Raw genomic sequence first — 21,973 nt, 5'->3', positions numbered from 1 at the left:
AGAGCGCCTGTGTATGAACTATGAAGGCAGCCGGCTTCCAGTTTTCCCATGCTTCTCTTTTACACAGCGACTGCACAGCAACCCCGCCCCTTGAGTCGGCCGATTGGTCGAACTGCGCGCTGAAGCTGTGCACTGTATGTAAATGGTGTTATTCCCTCGCTACAAGGCAGAAGCAGCGAGTGAGTGAGCCGTTCACTCATTCCATGTTCTCAATTCTGCTGGATCGAAAAAACCCTGCTCCATCCATCTCCATCATCAAGGTAGTTTTTGTCCGCGTAAGCATTTGTTTTTCTGATTTGCATCGCGAGGAGATATTTTTGGCTGTGCGGTGAACGTTAATTCCATCAAAAAATGTTGTCTGATTGCACGTAGGATAAGCCGTTGTGGGAATATATATAATATTATTTAGTCAAACTGTGGGCGCCCGTCGCGCCGCATAACAATTCGCGATCGATTATCATTGTATCGTCTGTGCGGGTTTTTTATCCATCGGCCCAGTGAAGAAGCGCATTGTTGGTGCAGGATCTTAACCATTCCCGGTGCTGTGTCGACAGAGTCTTCACCACTATTTCCCTCTTTTTATTTCTCCGCTGCGATCGACGATCGAGGATGGCCGGTGTGAGTGCGATTAGCGCCGGTGTCCTGCTGGGCCTGCTACTAACGCAAGGTAAGCCTTGACTCTTGAAGTGCGGCCGTGTAATTAACCAGCAATTAGCCGGCTTAATTATTAATCCGGCTACCGGGCGCCGTTCATGTTAACTGTTAATGCCAGTGCAGTGTGCAGTGACAGTCCATCTGGTTTTGTTCTTTGACTGCTTCACGTCCTCGTCAGCGCCGTTTTTCTCATTTTCTCACCGTGCCGCTTCAGTGCAAAAAATCAGCGTGTAGTTAAGGCCGACTGGCCTGGATAATGCCGCAACAAAGGGACGAATTCATCGCTTGAATTGCCTGCTTTGTCGTGTAATTGTCGTCCCTAACTGCTGTTTATGCAAATACACTTTCCGCTTGGTTGGATAAATAGAGGTGTACGCATCGGTGTTGTCGTTTATTTAATAACCCTCGTAATATTATCAGCCGCTCACTCTTGACACTGTAATGGGAAAATTCGCCGGAGATAGCGCGGCGCAAAGGAACGCCGGCTGTGTAATTAATTTCGGTGTACAGATCACACTTGATCGGCATAAACATCTGCGTCAGGCTGCGACAGAACACGAGATGAGAAATTATTCTTAGGATACGTGTGAGAGATGCGACAGCCGCATCGGATACAATTATCTCGGCCGTCTAATTGAAATTTAATTAGCCTGTGTGTCGGTGCGGGGGCCGCGGAATGTGACAGTGGATGTGTCCCAATATTTGTAAATTTCGATTTTCCCGGATCGGTTGGGTTTTTTGTTGTATGGAGCGACGGGCGGTGTGTTAACGCCGGTCGTCGTATGAAAGAGAGAGGACCGGCCAGTTCCGTTGACCGGTAATTCGCTACAAACTGTAGCCAACACGATATCGGCGCACTCTTGGCTGGAGTTGTAAGTTCAGTGAGGTTGTAAGCGCGGGGCGCAGTGTGTGGCAATTATTGTTTATTTTTTATGGCCTGTATAAACCGCACGCCGGCCCGTCAATAAACCTTTACAGAGCGCCGTTCGATCTGTAAGAGCTGCGATGTGAATAGTGAATAGCCAAGCAGTTCCCCGCACTTTACGTGGTCCCTTGCTGGCAAACACACACTGATTGCGTTCGTATATAGTGTAGTGTGCAGCTGCTGGATGATTCGCTTGCATGTATGATGTATCCCACCCGTGGCGTCTATTGATGGATGTGTTCCCGTTGCATCTATACGGCGCATACACATTACTCAGTCAGCGTGTTTATATATAACGCCGATGTATATTGTTTTGTAGCGGGTGCGTTGTGTGTTTTGTACAATATACCGATATAGTAGGCAGTTGGGGAGATGAGTAAGTATGATCGGGGGACCGGAAGTCAGCGGCTGCCCGGCACGGATCGATGGCGCAGCGTTGTTTCACTGTTTCGTTCACTGCAGCGCTGAATGCGCGCGGTGGTGGGGAATTTGTTGTGATTATCCGGGCGATGAGTACAACGCGCGGTGATGCGGTGTTAGTCAGCCGGGTTCGCTGACGACAGCGGAAGTCAGCAAGTGTGCGCCCGTTTTCATCCGGCCACGCTGCGGCAGGAAGAGCGCGGGCCACTTGACGGATTAGGCGATACAGAACATTGGGATTCGGGCGATACATGCTACATACCGCGCCGTAGCCATCACAAATCACGGGACTTAATAGCCTCGTCTGCTGGGAAACGGCGCGCGATCACCGGCCCAATAAATCACAACATCATCCAGCAAATATGCCGACGTTTTCCACCAGACACTCGTCTAATTATTGGCACATCATCAGGCCGCTCTTCAGCGCGCAGACAGCCACAACAGCTGAGAGAAGCGTTTTTTCTAAAATTAATTTTTGCCCATGTAGCAAAATTCTATTGGGATTAAAATACTAGTCTTTAATCTGTAACATCTTTTACGGTAAATTCTCACTGTAATTTTCAGTATAAAAATAAAAACAATGATTCATTTGTCAGTGTATAAATTTGTGTCTATTTTAAAAGCGGAGGAATGATGTCAGTGATGTGTGTATATTTAGGGAGAGAACAGCTGTCATTCCGGCTGTGGTTGTGTATCGTAGGTGTGCAGACATTTCCATAATTACACATGTATACCCAAGCAAATCTCCACTGTTTGCGTTGCTGCGCATGTTTGCCGATGGACATAACGGCGCTGAGTGAGCGAGTGAATGTCCGCTGCTGTTGCCATCACGAAGAAGGGAGCTGGCGTTGCGTAAAGGCGCAGAGATTAGCTGCATGTTATTAGTCGTTGGCTTGTATCGGCGCCTGCTGGCCGTCGGATGGACACTTGACGGAGATTGCATAATTATCCTGACTGCTCACTTGGCCAGCGTCCGCCGAATGCTGATCATGAGCCGGATTCGATCAGATAGGGGCCGACCTTATCTGACCCGACGAGCGTATATATGTATGCACTGGTCAGCTGCATATTAAAATGCCGGTTATATATGTATTGCATCTCGGCGTGCATTAGCATTAGCATAGCTGCTGCTCATGAGTGTTCTGTTGTTTCCGCTCCCAACTCCGCGCTGATTATTTTCCAATTTGGACAAATATTTGCTCCGGCAGATTGACTCGTACTGCAGCCAAAATAATCATCTCCACGCCCGTCACTACCAATCGCCCTGATGAACCGTTGAACACGGCGCAGTCAGTCAGAAGAAACAATTTTTCGATCGATTTTCCCGTTGAGACCTGACAAAATACCCACTCGATCGGCGCGGGTGAGAACTGAGGAGCGGGGAAAACAGAATAATAAGTATTAATTAAGCAGGAGTGTCTTAGGTCCGTTTGTGATTATTAATTAACATGCGTTCCCGTTTTCAATGGGCGGGGAGCGCAGTGAGCGAGTGAGTGCGGGGACGGACAGTGTTATGGGAAATTGATTGGCAGGACAGTTGGTCGGAGCATTAGCGTTGTGTCAACAACAATGCTCATTTGAGAGAGACGAAAGGGACAGCATCGTGCATGATAATGAGGGCTGCCTTTTGTGGCCGGTCAGTTGAGCGTATTGTTATGATAGCCGGCGTGCGGGAGGCCCCAGCCCAAACCGAGCCCCCATCCATTACCCGCCTTCGTGCAATTTCCCTGCGCTGCAAATTAAACGCTACGCTACAGTCGCCGGGCAATGCAGCGCAAAATGCTGCAGCTCTAATTCTTTCCGGCTGGCCGATCCGATCGCCACTGGACAGCGGTTGCCAGTGCGACCGGCTCCGATGCGGTCCGCTGCGCCGCAGCGTCAACAGCCAACAGCTGTGCGCATCGCCACTCGCATAATCGTTTAGTCAATTTTATGGAGATGCCACATCAAACCGTAAATTTCCCTAAATAACATTTATACTCAAGCTCACGCGCGCCAAGAATGCCGGGAATGGGTAAAAGTGGAAAAAAGCGCTGGTTAATGGCGGTGATAAGGGCGCAGACCCACGTGAGGCCATTATAATGGCATCCGTGAGGAATGCTGCAAATCGCTGAGAATTCTGCGTGGAAAAATGCGCTGTATGGATTGCGCGCATCAGCTGTGTGTGTGTCGATTGCGGTTATATGACCGGTTGGGTAAACAGCCATCGGCCATTCAGGCTTTGTCCGGCCATTGTGTGGACAGCGGTCTGTCGCTGTGTCTCGCTGGCTACCGTATTTAAAGCCGGGACTGAGCGGCAGACAGACGTGTATGTAAAGCCGATTGAAGAGGCAAGACAGACTCGCAGCGCATAATATTATGCATATGCATGGACAGATAGCCAATACCGCGTCACGCTATTCTGCCACTCCAGTATCCACTCCGCTGTGTCAACAGCCTGCATTCTCCTGCGTCTATTTATTTATATTATGATTATGTATATCTGTAGCGACCACACATGGCCATACACACTCCATATCAGATACCACAACGCCACGCTGTTATTCCTGCAAATTGCATTTTTTTCGTGTGTTTAATTTTCCGGTACGAGTAGCGTAACTGGCGAAGGAAGGTGCGAGTGCGGCCCATCGACGCTCGATCGATCGGTTGTCTGTTTTATTGGGATTTTTTTCTGCCGGTTGGATGGCTCCGGCTGCATTTACATTTAGCAATAGTAGTGCAGCGTGGGATGTGTCAGAATCAGCGTGCAGATGAGGGGAAGATGGGAGGATCGGGGATGCAGTTGCAGTTGCAGCCGGGATATCCAAGCGCTCCCGGGCTGGACTGGCCTTGGCGGCGGCTGGATAACGCCAGCTTGTCAAGGCTAAATGGGCTTTTTTCTCTGATGGAATTGTAATGAAGCGCCCGGACGACGAACAGATATCCGCTGGGAACGCGCCAGACAGGCACACTTTGTACAAATGACAATCCACTTTGTTGCCGCGCTTAATACCGTAAACGCCGGCTGACCTTCAAGACAGTGGTTGCGTCTTCTGTCAGGACATAACTGCAAACTTCCAAAACCAGCCAAACAAATACAGTCCCGTAAATAAATCAGAAATCAATCTTCGATAACGCGGTCACATGAAAGTTGATGGAACTGCAGTGTTTTGACAACAAATGAGACGGCGTGTTTGGTGTCATAAACGTTAACGGTCAAGTTTAAATGGGGAGGAACGTGCGGCGGATGGGTGCACGCAGGTGCCAGCTCGGATATCCAGTGCTATACACGGCGTTTTCCCTGCATCTGCGTGGCGGGAATTAAGGGCGCATTGTGAGCGTGAAGAGCAGAGTAAACGGCGGGATTTATGCCGGCACACAACCGCGTCCGGTCAAGCCGGATCGCTTGCTCATCCACGCAGGCAGCTGCGGGATTTAATTTGACGGGATGCTGTAGATGCCGTACACGGCTACATGTGGGCATCTAACGGGTACTAAAGGGACAACCTGCTGCTGGTTAGCCAATTAAGCCCCGACGCAATTAACGCCCGCCGAGTGACGTGGCCCACACCGCAGCTGCCCGCTGTCCTGACCCAGCTGTGTCCAGCTGGGCGCACATTCAAAATGCCCGCTTTTAAAAGCCGGCAATCAATCGGTTAATGATTGACTTCTATAACAAAAATCCTTCCCCTTACAGCTGTGTTATTTCGGGGTGGAAAATAATGGGTGCCGGCTATAAAAAGCGCTGAAGATGTGTGTCGATGGTGTATTTTGGTGTGATATAATTGGCAGTCGTGACAGTTTAGTTTGGAAGAGGCCAGACGCCGAGTGACAAGTCTATCTGGCTGTCTGCTTTTGACCATTAATGATATATATTTTTTAAAAGGATAGAATCGCTGCGCATCGGACACACTCGTTGCCTAAAACAGGCCGGTAGAAATCGGCACTTGATGCCGGCAATCGCAGCGTTAGTGCCCGCTGGCCAGCGCGGTCCTGGCGCGTAAATAAATAACGCATCTATCTCCAGTGTAAACTGGGCCAATTGGTCCGGGAGCGGTTGTAACATGTAGCCAGCGTCTGGCTGCGATTGCGCTGGCAGTGGACCGGCACAGCTCAGCGCAGCGCTGACTTTTATGGCTGCCCGGCAATTTGCCCGTGCTGTCCATAAACAGTCTGATTGCCAATAACGCCCGCTCGGGCTTTCCCTCCTTCCCCAATCCCCAGTTTTACAACCGCATCGTCCACAAAATCACAATTATGTCGCCGGCGTATACTACGATGTTTGTCCCACATTTTTACGTTTAGTCGATAGCCGACTGTTTTTAAAATAAAGCCAGCAGGAGTTCGACTGCAGTACGGCATAATTAAGCGGGAAATGAGTCATTGTGGCAGCCTGCAGCGGAAGTGTTCCGCGGCATGGTGACGGGGGAAGAGCGGCCATTTCCGCCCGCAGCGGCGGCCAGCGCGGCCCATTAGCGCAGCGCCATCCGCCCACGCCGGCTGCTCCGTGCCGGTATTGACTGGCAGTGGAGAAGATGCGCCTTTCCTTTGCTGTTTAAATATGCGTGCAAATGCATTAATTTTAAAAGTTGTTGAACGGCTAATCGCCTAATGTCTTCTCGCGCTTCCTGTCTGTGTTTGTCGGCTGAAAGGGCCTTCGATTCGTTTCGGGCACAGTCCATTTGGGATGGAAATATTTGCGCCAGCTGGGTGTCTGTTTGACGTCATGCATTTGTGCGCCGGTGGAATGCGTCTTGGCAGTGTTAACGTTAACCTTAGCAAAGCGTGAATGAGATATTTAAAGCGCAGCGTGCTCAAGTATGCCCATTTATCAGCGTTTCACGCGGCCATTAATTATCGCCATTGTACCGTGTGCGCATCAAGTGCACCTTGGCCGTCTTCCCAATGGGAATCACAAGGTCAGCGTTGACCTTTGCACCCGGCGTCAAGGGCGCCTAGCTAGCTCCCATCCTTCTCGTTAGCGTTCTCCCATGAAGGCTTCTCCGTGGGAAATTGCTGCTTTTCCGTGAATTTTCTTTCTTTCTCATTGAATTTCAAGAGCGTCTGCTTAAGGGGCTTCAATATAAAATAAATTATATAAGAATAAATCCGTAAAGAATTAGCAAAATCAACTAATAAAAATAATGTTACATATATATTGATAATAAAAATAATACTACATATATATTTGTTACATATGTAGATAAATCAGAAATAAATTACATACATAAAATTTTTGCGGATCGTTTGTAATTGTATGGTGACTTGTTCAATAGTTCAGTACGAGTGTGTTGAGGAATTAATTGGGGAAGCGGTAGGATAGCGTTGGGGATGGATAAGTAGGACGAGCGTCGAGGGAGCGCCATCCGCGGGACAGAGCGGTCAGCCGCGGTCCCTGGCGTCCGTTTTACGGCCGGCGCTGACCCACGCGTCTCCCGGCGCCCTGCTCCGCCGCCACCGCCGCAATCCCGCTAACGACGCGCTGTCCTTGCTGCAACCGGGAAGAAATCCCGGTCGATTAGGTGCCGCTTTATTGACATAGGTGTCACTGTGTAAGTGCGCCTCTCTTTCCAACCGAGTTCGCTGACCGCACTCAGTACACATATCAATTTATCCGTTTTCAGCAAAAAATTGACAGACGTATATAAAAAATGGATACATATAAAAATAAATATTATTTTCACTATGTAAAAATCCAGGTCCTGCGTTTTTAAAAATGTCTTGTGAAAAAATGTCCATTAAAAATGGTTTCAAGTTCACATGAAACTGGTACATTTGCAAGCAAACAATATTATTTTCATTGAAGATGGCATTAAAACTCGTATTGGTGTGGACAGAACTGGATTCCTTGTTGGCAATACCTGCATTATTAATACTGGAGCAAGTTTGCCGAGGCAGGCAACCGTGGCCGATCGGTTGGCCGGAATGGGTGACTTGTTATTTATTGACCGTTGCTTTTGAGAACTGACCGTCTCCCACCAGTGTATATACACTGTACAGTGTGGACAGTGTAGCGGAAGAAGTGGCCCTGGCATTCTTTCATTCTTGGCCCGCTTGTATTGCTTTGAATTATTTGTGGTGTATGGGCCTATCATGCTCATCAAAGGCTATCAAATAGCCGTCTCCGGCCACTTGACCGATATCGCTCTCACATACACATATCTACAGTACGTAAGAGATCCCTTCACGTCAACACTCCCTTTCACCAAATAATCACCGCGATTCTTCACGCAATGCATCGTTTAATAACCTCTCACTGTGCCGGCGTATTTAATATATTTTTAATATTTTTTTCCTTAATATTTAAGCACTATCAAACGTATGTTTTAAAATAATTTTTTTCAAATTTTAACTTCGCCATAAACACATTGCGTGACGTTGAGGAAAAGCAGAAACGCCGGCTCGGGCTGCTTGTAAACAGCAGCGTGATCGTTTATGACTCGTGAAGATATTATATATAATTATAACATTGCGGCGGATGATGGGAACGCGGTGACGACTGCGGGTCTGTTGTGGTCGCTGTTGACAGGCAGTTGCGTAAGGGATCCCTGCCAAGCTAGGTAAAGTGGGTCAGGTCGACGGCGACCAGCCGAGCAGATTACTCCTGCCGCTCGAAATAGACCTCTTCTTCAGATAAACCGTGCAGTGCTCCAGCGGATTACGACGCAGGTTATTCTGTTCGTTGTGTCCCTTTTCCGCCCCAACCAATCTTTAATGCACAACAAACACCGCGATTTCATCCCGAAATTGCACGTGCGCCCGGAATTAGCCGGGCATGCCTAGTATTATCAACGCTCGTTGCGTATTCCCAGGGGAGGAAAAAATGCTGAAATATATAAACGTGATTGTCGCTTTCTTAAGAATGCAGTGGAGAATGGAGTGAATGGGAAAGCGAGGAAGCGATATTGCTTTAGTCAGTGGTTGAATGGAGAGGAATATTGGATGTTATTGTTGGTGAAAGAGCGGCAGAAGGGGCCGGGGAAAGCTAGTCTAAGGAAGCCCTACTGCATGCGGCACAGGCCCGTCGCTATCAATCAATCCGCCGCAATTACGCCCGGCCTGCGCAATAGCACTAAATGTAACCAGAGAAAATCGCCATAACAAAAGAGTGCTGGCGGACAAAGCGCGAGCTTAGCTTACAAGTGAAATTCCATCCAGCGCCCCAGGTGGCTGCCAGCCTGCGGGCGCTGCCCGTGTGTGCGGCCCCCCAAAACAATCATCGCTGCATTCTGTCAACAAATACACCGTGTTCCTGCATAGTTTTACGCTTTTAGTCAAATACGAAAAGGATAATATTAGTGGATGGCTGTCAACACGGATAGCGTAGAGGTGGTGTGAGGTGAGCTGCTGGACACTGGGCAGCGCAGCAGCAGGATGCATCACTCATTCACTGCGGGCTGCCTGCATTCACAACTGAGACAGACAGAGAAGCGCGCGTGTCCTCAGGTGTCCGCTATATCCGTTATATCCGCCACCGGTCAACTGAGTGCGTCCTCAGTTGTCCGCTATATCCGCTTGCGTTGAACGTCCTCAGATGCCCGGTCTTGGCTTACTTTTCCACGTCATATGTATCTTTTTGTATCGCCATACAAGACAGCGATCGCAATAATACAACCGCCTACTGATGTAACCAGAAAGGAAAATATTTATGCTGCTTTTGCTGCACAAGTCAAAGCCATGACACAATGCAAACACGCCGGCAATAACAGTGTCATATTAATACGGCCAAGCACAGCCAAGCGTATTGCGCGGATTAAGGCCGGGATTAGGGATAATCCGCAAACACGACGCTATCATATCGCATCATATCAGATCATATCGGCCCTTCCGTCATGCCAGAATCGGCCGGCCAGCGGAATGACCAACCGGTCATTCCGCTGGCTAATCCGCCTTGAGCGAGATCGCTCGCTCTCCGCTCGAGGCGGTTTCATTTTCCTAGAGAAGCGCAGTGTGCACAAATTTGCATATCATTGATATTACCGTTTTATCTCATCATCAACACTCACACCGGATACTGTCAATCAGCCGCACAGCGCGGCCCTCATCTCCCCTCTCGCCCGGCGTATTGACCATCCCTTAATTAATCCTAACGGCAGTAATTACGTATAAGGCTTTATTGCCCATAATCGGCGAAAAAAGCAAGAGCAGCGCTAGTGTAAATCATTTTAATGCCTTTTTAATGAAGTTGGGATGTTTATGCTGGGAAGAAGGGAGAGGGGAATAGCAGGCAGCACGCACGAACGACTGCGCACAATCCCGCATCGCGATGGGATCGGGCCGGAGTGACAGGAGCAGTGGCGTCGCTGGCCTGGTGTCAGTCAGATGCGGGATAATCCGTGCTCCTGTCGTCCCTGTGCAGCCGGGCCAAACGCAGTCCATTCAGCTGTCTAGACGCGCTGTTATGCTGCCCGTATTGTCCACTTCCCGGGCGAAACAGGGATCACTGGCCGGCATGCATAATGCGGCCTCTGCATAATATTCTCCCCTTGCATAAATATTGTTGTGCTAATGGATTGACTTTTCTCACGCTGATCGGCGCTGGGAATAACTGCGCGCGATGCGCAACCTGGCAGTAAATGGCGCGCGTAAAGCGTCATCGTTAGCGTGTAATTAAATCCTGGCTGACCTAATAGTTAATTGCGTTGCCAAGCGGCGTTGGGGGAGCGGGGCCGTTTTCGGGCGGGAGTTGATGAGGTTTTTGACCCGGCAGTGGCCATGTAAATGCGGAGCGATGCCGGTCAGGACGGGCTGCAGCTGATTGCGCCGGCGCGCCACGGGACGCCGCTAAATTGTCCTCTCATCCTGCGCGGCGCATCATCATCCGCCGGCCAGCAGCAACAGCAGCGAACGGGCTTCGGCCGCTGCTCATCCCGCTTTGCGCCCGTGGTGCGCAATCATCGCCCCTCGATCGATATTAATTCAAATCTTTTAATCACGAGTCAGGCAACTTGAAGGTTTCTTTGGCTGACCTGCGTTCGGTGATCTTTGCTTGAGACCACCACGGGTGGTTAGCTTATGTGCAGGTGAATGAAACAGCAATGTGGCGAAAGGGAAAAGGAAGAGTCGGGCGTTGGATGCGGCCGGCTAATGCTAACGCTAATGGGCGGCATGATTCAATCAGGGAAGCATCGGTCATTCCCTTGTTTGTCGCTCCCGCGGCACTCATTAGCGCCGCATAACTAATCGCCGCTAAACGCTCACAGCCATCTAAGTGTACTTACATAAAAAGGCGCTTTTGGACAGCGGTCAACGTCTGTTTTTGCGACGATCGTTGGTTACAGTGGCGCAGGTTTCACGTAGAGTTGCATATATACGCGCGTCTTGGCTTGTCTGATACAGTATCGGCACGCTGGTCAATGACTGTTTGTCCTACTTAATTCCCATGTACACTGTCTTCCTTTCTGGGTGGTCTCGGCCGGGAGAGATTGTTTGCGCTGGAGAGTCACTTCTGCCGCTCTCTGGCCCGCGCATTCAGGCCGGGTCAGTTTACCCATGACCAACATGTACGCTTCTGTACACTGCACTGTCTTGTAATATTATATTTATCGCCGCTTTGTTTCGCGCATCGGATGACAACGCATGTATCGATCGCATATATAAAGTTGATGACGTTGTGCATTGCAGCTGTGATGTGCGAGGAGATCCCCGCCGCGAACCCGGCGCCCGAGGGCGCGGACACGCCCAGCTCGGAAGAGACCAGCGAGGCGGCGCTGCCGCCGGCGACCATCGCCACGCAGGGCCAGCTGCTGAACGTCAAGGTGGGCGACCGGCTGGAGCTGCCGTGCGAGGTGGAGAACGTGGACAGCGGCGTGGTGGTGTGGCGGAAGGGCGCCAAGGCCCTCAGCAACGGTCCCCGCATCTTTAGCCGCTCCGGGCATCTCAAGATCGAGGTCAAGGGCCGCAACTACAACCTGGTGATCAGCAAGGCGCGGACGGACGACAAGGGCCAGTACACGTGCCTCGTGGAGCAGGAGAACGCCGTCAACATCACGCACACCGTCACCGTCACCTGTAAGCCTTCTACTTCCGGTTGTAATATTTATACTTGGTCTGATCAGTTTGATTATAGACCCGCCGACGGTGGACGTGCAGCCGCTGCAGGACAGCACGGAGATCCCCAAGGGCGACTCCTTCTCCGTCTCCTGCATCACCACCGGCGAGCCGGAGCCCAGCGTCACCTGGAAGCTCAAGGTGGGTCCCGCCGCCCGACGTCGGCGCTGGTTAACTAGGTAAAACGTCACTTGCGGTTGCAGGACGAACTGGGGAACAGCCGCGAGCTGCCGGACTTTGCCGGGATGCGCAACATCACGGTGGAGCAGTTGAGCCGCGCGGACGCCGGCGAGTACCACTGCGTGGCCGACAACGGGGTCGGCGAGGCCGTGTCCAGCAGCGTCAAGATCGTCGTCACCTGTACGTTCACTTCCGCCTTCTTTAACGCTCGTTCTTACCGTTTCCGGTGTGGTTGCAGTCCCGCCGGAAGTGAGCGAGACCAAGAGCTTGTTCTTAACGAAAGTGGGCGGCGACGCCAGTCTGCAGTGCGTCTTCTCGGCGTACCCGCCCGGCGAGGTGCAGGCCAACTGGTACCGCATGGACAAGGCCGTGGATGACGCCGCCAGCGCCGACGGCTTCAGCAAAGTGGAGGTGCGTAACGCGGCCAGGGTCGCAGATTGATAAGGAGAGTAATATGTTGATGATGTTGCAGGTGGGGGCGGACGAGCGGCACGCCATCCAGACGGACGCCCAGGGCTCCACCATCACCACCACGCTCACCGTGCGCAACGTCGAGGAGACCGACCTCAAGAAGTACGAGTGCGCCATCCGCAACGACAAGGGCGCCGCCGAGCACAAACTCGAACTCTCCGGTCAGTTGAGTCAGGAGTGCTGCTGATAATTAACTGAATTAACAAAAATAAATTGGATTTTATTATTTGGAATTGAATCTAGTTTTTAGATTTAAATTAAAATATTTAATTATTAAATATATGTAAAGGTACGGTATACCTAATAAGATTTATGTTTATTTTAAATAATTGTTTATAATTATATTAATAATTTATCTAAATATTTAGTAATTTTGATAACTGATGACGTTAATACTTGATGACCTTTACATATACAGCCCACGCCCACCCCGAGAAGGTACACCCGGCGGAGAGGCACAAGGAGCCGCAGGTGTACGGCGTGAAGATGCGCGTCAAGTCCATCAGTCCGGTGAAGCAGTACCGCATCATTTACCGCGAGGTGGCCGCTTAACATTGACACTAACATGGACTACTTAATTAAAGACTGTTTGGTCTGCATGACAGATTAACGAGACGCACGAGGGCGACGCGAAGGAGGAGCTGCTGGCCGGCGACGAGAAGGACGTCGTGGAGACGGAGAACGGCGTGAAGGTGTACGAGCGCGTCTACATCATCAAGAACCTGCGTCCGCTGGCCAACTACACCATCAAGATGGCCGCGCAGAACGACTACGGCTGGAGCCGCGACACCGACATGCACCGCTTCTCCATGGAGGACCCCACCAAGTCCGCCGCCAGCGGCCTGCAGGGCGGACCCACCGGTAGGTCGACATGTCGGCTCACTAAACGCTCAACTGCCGCTACGGGCGATTTATTATTGTTTTACCGATACGTTATTAACCGGCATCGGCAGTACATTTACTGTAATTTGTTGTAGTTCTCTAAATTTTACTGTAATGTTTTGCGTTTTGCATTCAAAATTTGTATTTTTCCATCTAATTTACTTTTTTTGTTTAACTTATAAAATAAACATTTATGTTTTATTCAGATCATACGTCAACCGGCATTGGCTGACAATGCAGTTTTGCGAGTACTTTAAAGTTTTTTGTATACTTTTAATTTGGCACTTTTATTTGACTATCTCCAACAGGCATCGGCTCTATATTGGTTTCACATTTACTTTAGCTTGTCTATTATAAGCGTAACTTAACGTTTTTACTATGCTTCATAATTCTGATCTTTTTATCGAAAAATATAAATCAGATTTTATTTTATAAGAAATTTTTTTTAATGATGAAGATTTTGGTTGTTTCTTTCAGTCGTAATTATAACTAATTATGTATGCGAAGTGTCAAACACCACTAAAAATACATCTTTTTATCGGCATCTGTTTTGCTGCTTTGTACATTAACATTAATTTGTCGGTTATTTATGGCACAGTACAATTATGATACTCGGATACATAGTTGTATGTACATCGGCTACATGTAAAGTACATGTACATAATTTTACGTTTTTACCTAGCTTAGATTTCAGCTGGCTTCGGCTTAATTAAACATTTTTATTGTATTTGTATCTGTACATACAGTTGGACAACTTGGACGTAATGGTTGCATGTGTAGGGTCGTCGATGATATTCTGCCGGAGCAACCTGCTGCTGCTGTCGAACGTGCTCTTGTGCTGGCTGCTGGCCCACGCCGCCACGCACTGGCCCGCCAGGCTCGCCTAACCGCCGCACCGGGCAGCAACGGAACAGCGCCGGACATCGGCGCTGAACGAGACTACGACTGAACCAAAGATGACCGTTTCGTTTTGTTGGGTGGGGGAAATTATAAATTCTACGGGGAATGGCACACTGCAACGGATGGGACGGGACTGGACTGCACTGGCCAGAGACGTTAATTTTGTTGAGTTGCCCGCGCCGGCTGTCACTACGGCAACCGCCCGGGACGCCGCCTCTTCTGTTTCTCTCTTCTGAATCTGCATCGTCTGCGCGCCCTGCTCATCGCTGCGCTGATCCGCTTCTGTTTCCGCCTCGCTTCGCTTCGCTCGTCTGCTCTGCGCCTGCACCGCTGATCTTCAGTTGAGCTACACGACTACGCTCTTCGCTTGTGTTGCACACGTGATGATTGGTTGATTAATAATTTTTTGTTGTTGTCCTTAAGTGGTGCACGTGCCGTGTCTGTTCATGTACATGTCCAGTTGAGAATCTTATTCATTTTACAGGCAGATTGAATTGAATTGAATTGAATTGAATAGCATTTAATTCCGTTTTGTGATACACTCAATAAAACAACGCCACAACACCCAGCATTCTCTATGTCGTTACGTAAGTTGTAGTCAAAGGTCACTGTTCAGTAATATACTGCATATGTATACAAAATAGGAAAGGTAGAAGAGACAGACGCGTAAAGGATTAGGACCGGAAGTGAAAGGTCAGTTAGGCGCTGGGCTCGACGGAGCCGTTGTCGGTGGTGTCCTTGACGACGTCGTCGGTGCCCTTGGTGCGCACCACCCCGTCGTCGGCGGCGACGGCCTTGATCTGCTGCGTGGCCGCCACCTCGATGCGGCCGGCGCCGTTGGCCGTGGCGCTGACCGTCGCGCTCAACAGGTCGAACCCGTGGAAGACGGCCGACCCGCTGGCCACAATATTGGAGTTGTCCGACGTCCCGGAGATGGACGCCGAGGCGAAGTTGTCCAGGACGGCGTTGAGGTTCTTGGTGCTCACCGCGCCGATCATACTCCCGCTCTGGCTGGCCACCACCACCAGGTTGGCGCACTCGTAGTTGGCCACGACCTGCGCCGCCCCGCTGACCACCACCCGCATGGTCTGCGCCTTCAGGACGCTGCGCGACGCCACCTGCGCCGAGCCGGCGGCGATCAGGTTGATCAAGGAGCGCGCGGTGATGCTGACCTGCAGGGGCGCGGCGCCCTTCTTGGGCTGCCACTTGTACAGGCGGATCTTGAGGGTCCCGTTCTCCACCGGCGTCTTGACGGCCGCCACGAAGGCCGGGTCGCCTTTTAAGACGAGCGACTCGGGCCCGTCGGTCAGCTCCACGTTGATGAGGAACGGGCCGTCCACGGCGATCCCGTTGAAGCCCGCCGAGACGTCCCGGGGCTCGCTGACCAGGGTGGTCGTCTGCGACACCACCGACAGCGGCGCCAGGGCAAAGGTCACCAAGGTCACGGCCGTCCACATGGTCATTCAAATCCACTAATACAATATTTCCGCGAATTAAGCGCACGACGACTCGTGAAGGAGCGGCGCGAGAAACGAGGGCGGACGACGGTGTCAACGGCAAATGCGTTCGCGCAGCACACACCTTGTCCGTTTGTATACGAGTATTTTACCGGTATTATTTTGCAGTGTGCGCGCGTTTAAATAGACAGTCGGTGAGAATGAGCGCGATTTTTCTGGAAATACATCGGGGTGCGGGCGGTTACGTAACCGGCCTGGTGAAAACAAAAGCCGAGTGGCATACATATATTGACCGAATTAATTGATAGTCGGAGTTGTTGGGTGGAAGTGTGTCTTTGTGTTTGTGGACTGGCAGAAACTTGGCTGCTCCCGCAACTGTAAGCAGTGATAACGCTCATAGCGACAGCTCGTTCAGCCCGTCCACGTCAGTCACGCGCATTCGGAAGGAACGTGCTACGCGTACTATTGTGAGTACTGTCAGCTGCCACTGCGTTCTTCCTGGCGCAATTTGGCACGGCCGCCAATATTCATTGTCACCGGCGCTAATTGGATTCAGCGCATTGTGCAGCGTTACATGAGCCGGAATTGGCAGGACTGCACGCGGCCACGCGCACTATATCCGTACATATGACATGTTGCTGAATATCGAGGTGGACTGGATGCATGGATGAATATCAATTAACAAGTCTGTGTTATACCGCTGCTACGCCTTAACTATAATTAATGAATGCATTCCCGTGCAGCCGCAGACCGACTGCCGATGGTCCCGATGTATACAAATTACAGCACAGCTGACAAACGCAGGTACCGCTGAAACTGCCACAGGTACAGTATTGCGCAGTGCATGATGACAGCTGTTTTCCTTAATTATGCTGTAGAGGAATCAAAAGAATTCTGCATGTCATAAGTATATATATTTGTTGCACGTCGTGGCAGGCGGGGCCCTCTTCCACACTGCTGTAGTAATTATGTAGGCAATCCGACCGTTCAGCAGATCATTCGGGCCAGCCGCTCGTGTCACGTACTGTGAGTAAGTACTAAAGGTCACCGGCTCAGTAACTCCACTGCTAGCGGCTGGTTAGTTGCTACTACCTCCAGATTAACTGTTCAAGAAACCAATAAAGCTGATATGCTCTGTTAGACAAAGAATTCCAATACGAATTTTTCTCATTTAATTACAACTTTTCCCAGCGCGTTGAAGTTGGCGGTCGATGGAGTGAATGCTGTTTGAGGAAAAGCTGACAATGAGTGCGCGACCTATATGGATGAATCGTTTTAAATCGTACGCAATAACTACGTTTGCCTGTTTTTTTCAATAATGAGTATTTAAATAACGACCTTTGCTCTGTATAACAGGGAAGTGTGCCGGTACATGGTACCAATTTGTACACGTGTACGAGTACGAAACTTTCGCTTTCGCGCACTCCCAAACACCTTTTTGCAATGTTTTATGCCATTCTATAGCCAAATGATTTGTATACACTGGCGTGAAAAACGTTCTGTGCGCTCAACATTTGGTTAGGGAATTATCGGTGAAGTAGACTTCTAAACGTTTCAACGCACGGAGCTGTAGCAAAAGTCTCATTATGCAACGATCCTCTTCGAATTCTGCTTGAAAACACACAGTACCATGAAGATCCTTTTTACACCGAACCAGCCTTCTACATTTTTTTTCCCAAAACTTTAAACTATTTTCAAACGTTTCAAACTGATGTTAAAATTTGAAAAACGGCGGAAAGGCGGCGGAAAGGTGTTTTTTGCGAAATAATGTACTGGTACAAACCCTAGGGTTATGTATTAATTTTAACTGGGCATGTTCCGGGGAAGGCGACACAGTTGGCAGTCTGTTGCTAAATATGTCGCACAATTTCAGAGCAGACCATTGCATAAGCCGTCTGTCTGTCAAGCGAGACACCACACGTTCCGTTCCGTTCCGTTTAATCAATGACATCAGCCGGCTTTTTGCTGTCACTCTTCAGCGGCTAGCTCCTCCTCCGGCGCCTCCTCCGCAGCAGGCGCCGCGTAAGACGCCCGTTTAGCCGGCGGCTGGTCGTCGTCGCGCTGCGGCGGCTCCTCGTCGTCGTCGTCGTAGGTGTAGTTGCGGCGCTCCTCCTCGGCGCCCTTCTCGCGGATCCACGTCTCGCGCTTCTTGGCCTGGGGCTTCTGCGTCTCCTTGGCCGGCTCCCGCGAGGCGTCCCACTCGAAGAGGCTCTTGCGCTCGCCGAAGGTGCGCCGGTCCGTGCGCCGCTCGTACTTGCTGATCAGCTGCACCTTGGGCGGGTGCCGGCCCGCCGCCGCCGCGCCCGCGCCGCCCTCCACGTCGCCGCCGGCCACGACGTACTTCTTCATGTTGATCTGCCGCTGCCGCTCGTTCAGCTCCTTGATCTGCAACCAATCCATAATCAATGCAATTTAAATTTATCTATTAATTAAATCAACTATGGACTAAAGTGAAACAAATTCTGTTGCGCACTGACGTCGTATTCCTGGCGCGTGAATCGCTCGGCGAGGTCGTACTTGGCGGTCTCCAGCTGGATGATCTGCTTCCACAGCTCCTCGGCGTAGCGCTTCAGGCCGGCGTTGTCGAGCTCCTCGACGGCCAGCGGCTTCAGCCGGTCGGCCACCGTCTTCTTCTTCAGCGTCTCCAGCTCGCCGGCGTTCAGCGACATCTCCGTCTTGGCTTTGGAGATGTTCATAAACTAAATAGCGCCACATTCTGTCAACGGCATCAACATCTACAGAAAGCACAGCAGTTAACGGCCCACCTTGTCGATGGTGCTGGAGCCGGTCTTCTCCTTCTCGATGACGAAGTTGCGCCCGCCCGCCATCGCCGCCTGCGCCGCCGCCTTCTTCCGCTCCGCCTCCTCCTGCTTGCGCCGCTTCTCCTCCTCCGCCTTCGTCTTGCGCGCTTCCTAACACACCACCAATTATATCTTTATTAAAAGGTCACCAATATTTTTATATCGCATTTTTCTTTTGCATAAACAAATTAATGGTACACCGTATATAAATATGCTTACATATATACCGAATATATACAAAACTAAATGCAGGAACATGGTGACCTTTTATTTACTACGTTGACATATATCTGTACTGCTTAAATCAATATTTTTATATACTTATATACACTGTATATATTTATATCTATTTACGTATAATTATATGAATTCAATTTTCTAGACCGCTGACCTCTTCGCGGCGGCGTTGCTCTTCCTGCTGGCGCTTCTGCTCCTCGAGAATGCGTTCCTCTTCCTCGCGCTGCTTCTGGCGTTGTGCCTGCAGAAGCCCTGTTCATCCTTTCCTGCTCAACACTATAACAGCGTAGTGCCTGCCTGTTTCTCCTTGAGGCGGCGCAGCTCCTCCTCCTGCTTCTCGCGCTCGACGCGGCGCTGCTCCTCGATCTCGCGGATGCGCTCGGCGTCCTCCTCCTCGTGCTTGCGCAGTTTGGCCTCGATCAGCAGCTGCGCCTCCGTCTTCTCCGCCGTCGGAGTCTCCTCGGCCACTCTGCTCACAGTCACAACAACAACGCACACTATTGACGCTTCCACAACCGCCGGGTAAATCCCCAAATGCAAATAACAATTGTAACGACCGGCACGTATTACTGTGGCGGTCGGAGCTCACCGTGTTTTGGTCTGTCGTTCATTCTCCGCATTTTCCCCTCCCCTGGTGACAACGACACTGTTGACGCCAACCAGCAGGAAAACAAGCGATTAAATGAAGCCTTACTCTTGCTCCGCGGAAGCGTCCCTACATCAACAAACAAACAGCTGAATTGTGCAAAGATACAGAACGATAACGGCTTATCGCAAATAAACAACACTGGTACTCACTCCATCCAGTTGTCCTCTTGATCGCCCATCTTCACGCTATTCCCTTACACACAACTCACAACCAACACTCACGCAGCACGGTGAAATGGAAAAACGCAAATGACTCGCTCGGCACAACTAACTCAACGGCGACACGATTCTGCATCCTGCGCCGGGAAACGGCGCGTAGCGGTGACCTTTAAAAGGCACCTTATCTAAACAGACGGCCGGCAGTCAGCGCCGCCGGGCAGGGACGATTAGGCAACACTCCGCGCTAATGTTTACATGTCGCCACTTTCCCAACGCACATGTTGTTTATAATAACGCCAGTGCCGGGCGCAATACACCGTACAACGCGACAACGACGCAGAACCGGGGCCAAACGGGCATTTATTTATATAACCAAATATCTTTCTTTCCTCAACTAAACGCCGGATTAGCGCAAATACTCGTTAAACGGAAAGTACGGTAGTTTCAATACTAACGCCGTAGAAAATGCAAAAGAGCAGAGAAACATCGGCATGGCTAACTTGGGCGTGGCTGCGCGTGGAAGACGGTGAAGCGGTGGTTGAGCTGCTTGAGGGCCTGCAGCTTGTACACCGACAGGACGCCGCCGTCGCCCGCTCCCGCCTGCCGGAAGACGATGCGCCCGATGCGGCCGTGCACCAGCGCCATCGCACACCTGCACAAACACCGTCAATCACGCGGCGTTTAACAGAACGGACGCGATGCGTACATGATACAAGGCTCCCGTGCCAAGACGGCCGTCAGCCCCGTGCAGAGATAGCTTCCGGCGTCGCCCTCCTCCGCCGGCAACGCCGCTTTCTCTTTCTTCACTATAGACACCGCATTTCAAGCATAAAATAAATAATAATAGAAAAATACTAACAATATAAATAAAATAAAATTAAATATAGCAGCTCACCGGACTGTCGCTGACTGGCGGCCATCATCCCCAGCGCGTGCAGCACGGGATGGTCCAGCGGCGAGGCCGGCACGCTCTTGGCCCCGCGAATCAGGGAGCAGTGGGCGGAGCGTCCGTCAGCAATGATGACGCTGTTGCCGGCACACGTCCGCCCTCCCTCCCCGTCCTCCTCCGTCAACAGCTCCAGGAAGTCACCGAGGACGGCCTCCTCCGCGGCGGGCAGACCGTGGGTGTCCAGGCAGACCAGCGGACTGCAAACGAGACCATACTACATCAGCGGAAGTTCAGAAAGGCAGCCTGGATGACTGACTTGGGGGTGATGGTGGGCCAGAGCCGCTGGGAGGCGGTTACGTGCTGCTGCGTCAGGGGCCGCGTTAAGGACACGCGGCGGACGATCAAGGCGGGCTGGAGGAGCTCCAGCAGGGGGGATTCCTCGGAGGCGGTCAGGACAAGGTGGGTGGGAACTTCCTGGTCCACGGAGTGATCGGCAGCGGCGCGGCTGACGATTATCTCGGCGGTGCGCTCTGAAAAAGGGAGAAGCTATCAGTTACGAGGCGAGCTTGTCGTGCTGATTTCTATCCAACAATTTACGAGTATACCTGCGCTAGTCTAGACAACTACTTAAAAATAAATAATTAATTTATTAATTTCTTACTTTGTCCGAGGGATTCGCCGACGTGTCGTACGCGTTTCAGATGGCGCAGCGCCGGCAGCGGCTGCACGCGGTTGAGCAGTCTGTTCTAAACAGCAAACGAGTCAACTCCACTGTGCGGGTGCTCATGGCGACACAACGTTGAAAATGCGCTGGCTTACGCTACGCTCTTGCCAATATCCTGAGCTTTCTTCAACGTCCCCACCAACACCAATCCTAAAATCAGGGAAGACCAGGGAAAATTATGCAGCTGGGCTTGATGAAAGGAAGTCAGTGACGGTACCCTCTTCGGCAGGCGACAGGTACTCGCCCGGCCAGATGCGCACGAACTGCCAGCGTCGTCCTGCATGCGCTCCGTTTCCATTGCTCTCCGTCTTCTCCGCAGCCATCGTGTCTCCAGCCTCTTTACGCAATGATTAACAGTTTAGAGATTCATTAAAAAATAATTAAAACATCAGGCAACGATCCGTATTCAGAAATAAAGCCAGGAAGCGAAATGACGACTATAAAAAAAGAAATTCACTTTGAATTTTCACTTTTAACTCTACTGCTGTTTACCACCAACTTCAGGTTGGCGTTTCTTGCTTAAGCACGCTACTGCTTGCCATCCAAGGCGGTTAGCGCAGCGACAGCCTATACCGCCCCTCAAACTTACCGTCGCTT

General features: G+C 50.8%; 4 protein-coding genes across 4 annotated transcripts; 1 reads left to right on the top strand and 3 right to left on the bottom strand.

Annotated features, from left to right (window-relative positions):
* The first annotated feature begins 183 nt into the window (after positions 1-183).
* LOC129590970 (limbic system-associated membrane protein-like) lies at positions 184-15,023 on the top strand. The gene is made up of 9 exons (XM_055486437.1): positions 184-667; positions 11,603-11,989; positions 12,048-12,169; positions 12,232-12,388; positions 12,447-12,619; positions 12,681-12,840; positions 13,098-13,219; positions 13,285-13,540; positions 14,342-15,023. The coding sequence occupies exons 1-9, from the start codon at positions 610-612 to the stop codon at positions 14,446-14,448; spliced, it is 1,542 nt and encodes a 513-aa protein (XP_055342412.1). The 5' UTR covers positions 184-609; the 3' UTR covers positions 14,449-15,023.
* Positions 14,966-16,090, bottom strand: LOC129590971 (uncharacterized). Its single transcript, XM_055486438.1, has one exon. It carries the CDS (start codon positions 15,922-15,924, stop codon positions 15,160-15,162), a length of 765 nt encoding a protein of 254 aa, XP_055342413.1. The 5' UTR covers positions 15,925-16,090; the 3' UTR covers positions 14,966-15,159.
* Positions 16,091-17,473: 1,383 nt separating this feature from the next.
* On the bottom strand, positions 17,474-19,912 carry LOC129591024 (troponin T, skeletal muscle-like). The gene is made up of 8 exons (XM_055486508.1): positions 19,755-19,912; positions 19,651-19,671; positions 19,546-19,587; positions 19,254-19,425; positions 19,111-19,197; positions 18,684-18,830; positions 18,396-18,617; positions 17,474-18,303 (listed from the first exon to the last, which is right to left on the bottom strand). The coding sequence occupies exons 1-8, from the start codon at positions 19,781-19,783 to the stop codon at positions 17,887-17,889; spliced, it is 1,137 nt and encodes a 378-aa protein (XP_055342483.1). The 5' UTR covers positions 19,784-19,912; the 3' UTR covers positions 17,474-17,886.
* Positions 19,913-20,258: 346 nt separating this feature from the next.
* On the bottom strand, positions 20,259-21,839 carry LOC129591025 (probable inactive tRNA-specific adenosine deaminase-like protein 3). The gene is made up of 7 exons (XM_055486509.1): positions 21,594-21,839; positions 21,472-21,526; positions 21,314-21,393; positions 20,969-21,182; positions 20,659-20,909; positions 20,470-20,569; positions 20,259-20,415 (listed from the first exon to the last, which is right to left on the bottom strand). The coding sequence occupies exons 1-7, from the start codon at positions 21,697-21,699 to the stop codon at positions 20,259-20,261; spliced, it is 963 nt and encodes a 320-aa protein (XP_055342484.1). The 5' UTR covers positions 21,700-21,839.
* Positions 21,840-21,973: the final 134 nt, after the last annotated feature.

This window comes from Paramacrobiotus metropolitanus, unplaced genomic scaffold (assembly GCF_019649055.1).
Source record: "Paramacrobiotus metropolitanus isolate TYO unplaced genomic scaffold, Prichtersi_v1.0 Parri_scaffold0000043, whole genome shotgun sequence".
Classification (NCBI taxonomy): Eukaryota; Metazoa; Tardigrada; class Eutardigrada; order Parachela; family Macrobiotidae; genus Paramacrobiotus; species Paramacrobiotus metropolitanus.
The sequence above is the reverse complement of the archived record's forward strand: the minus strand, read 5'-3'. Positions and strand labels throughout refer to the sequence as shown.

What these genes read in the sequence shown, in the direction of transcription:
- LOC129590970 (XM_055486437.1), top strand. Translation starts at nt 610, where the DNA reads ATGGCCGGTGTGAGTGCGATTAGCGCCGGTGTCCTGCTGGGCCTGCTA. An exon ending in GCACACCGTCACCGTCACCT is followed by an intron (nt 11,990 to 12,047) that starts GTAAGCCTTCTA and finishes GTTTGATTATAG; the next exon opens with ACCCGCCGACGGTGGACGTG. An exon ending in GCACAAACTCGAACTCTCCG is followed by an intron (nt 12,841 to 13,097) that starts GTCAGTTGAGTC and finishes TTACATATACAG; the next exon opens with CCCACGCCCACCCCGAGAAG.
- LOC129590971 (XM_055486438.1), bottom strand. Translation starts at nt 15,924, where the DNA reads ATGACCATGTGGACGGCCGTGACCTTGGTGACCTTTGCCCTGGCGCCG.
- LOC129591024 (XM_055486508.1), bottom strand. Translation starts at nt 19,783, where the DNA reads ATGGGCGATCAAGAGGACAACTGGATGGA. An exon ending in GCCGCCTCAAGGAGAAACAG is followed by an intron (nt 19,198 to 19,253) that starts GCAGGCACTACG and finishes GGGCTTCTGCAG; the next exon opens with GCACAACGCCAGAAGCAGCG. An exon ending in AGCAACGCCGCCGCGAAGAG is followed by an intron (nt 18,831 to 19,110) that starts GTCAGCGGTCTA and finishes GTGGTGTGTTAG; the next exon opens with GAAGCGCGCAAGACGAAGGC.
- LOC129591025 (XM_055486509.1), bottom strand. Translation starts at nt 21,699, where the DNA reads ATGGCTGCGGAGAAGACGGAGAGCAATGGAAACGGAGCGCATGCAGGA. An exon ending in GATATTGGCAAGAGCGTAGC is followed by an intron (nt 21,394 to 21,471) that starts GTAAGCCAGCGC and finishes TGTTTAGAACAG; the next exon opens with ACTGCTCAACCGCGTGCAGC. An exon ending in CGCCAGTCAGCGACAGTCCG is followed by an intron (nt 20,570 to 20,658) that starts GTGAGCTGCTAT and finishes CGGTGTCTATAG; the next exon opens with TGAAGAAAGAGAAAGCGGCG.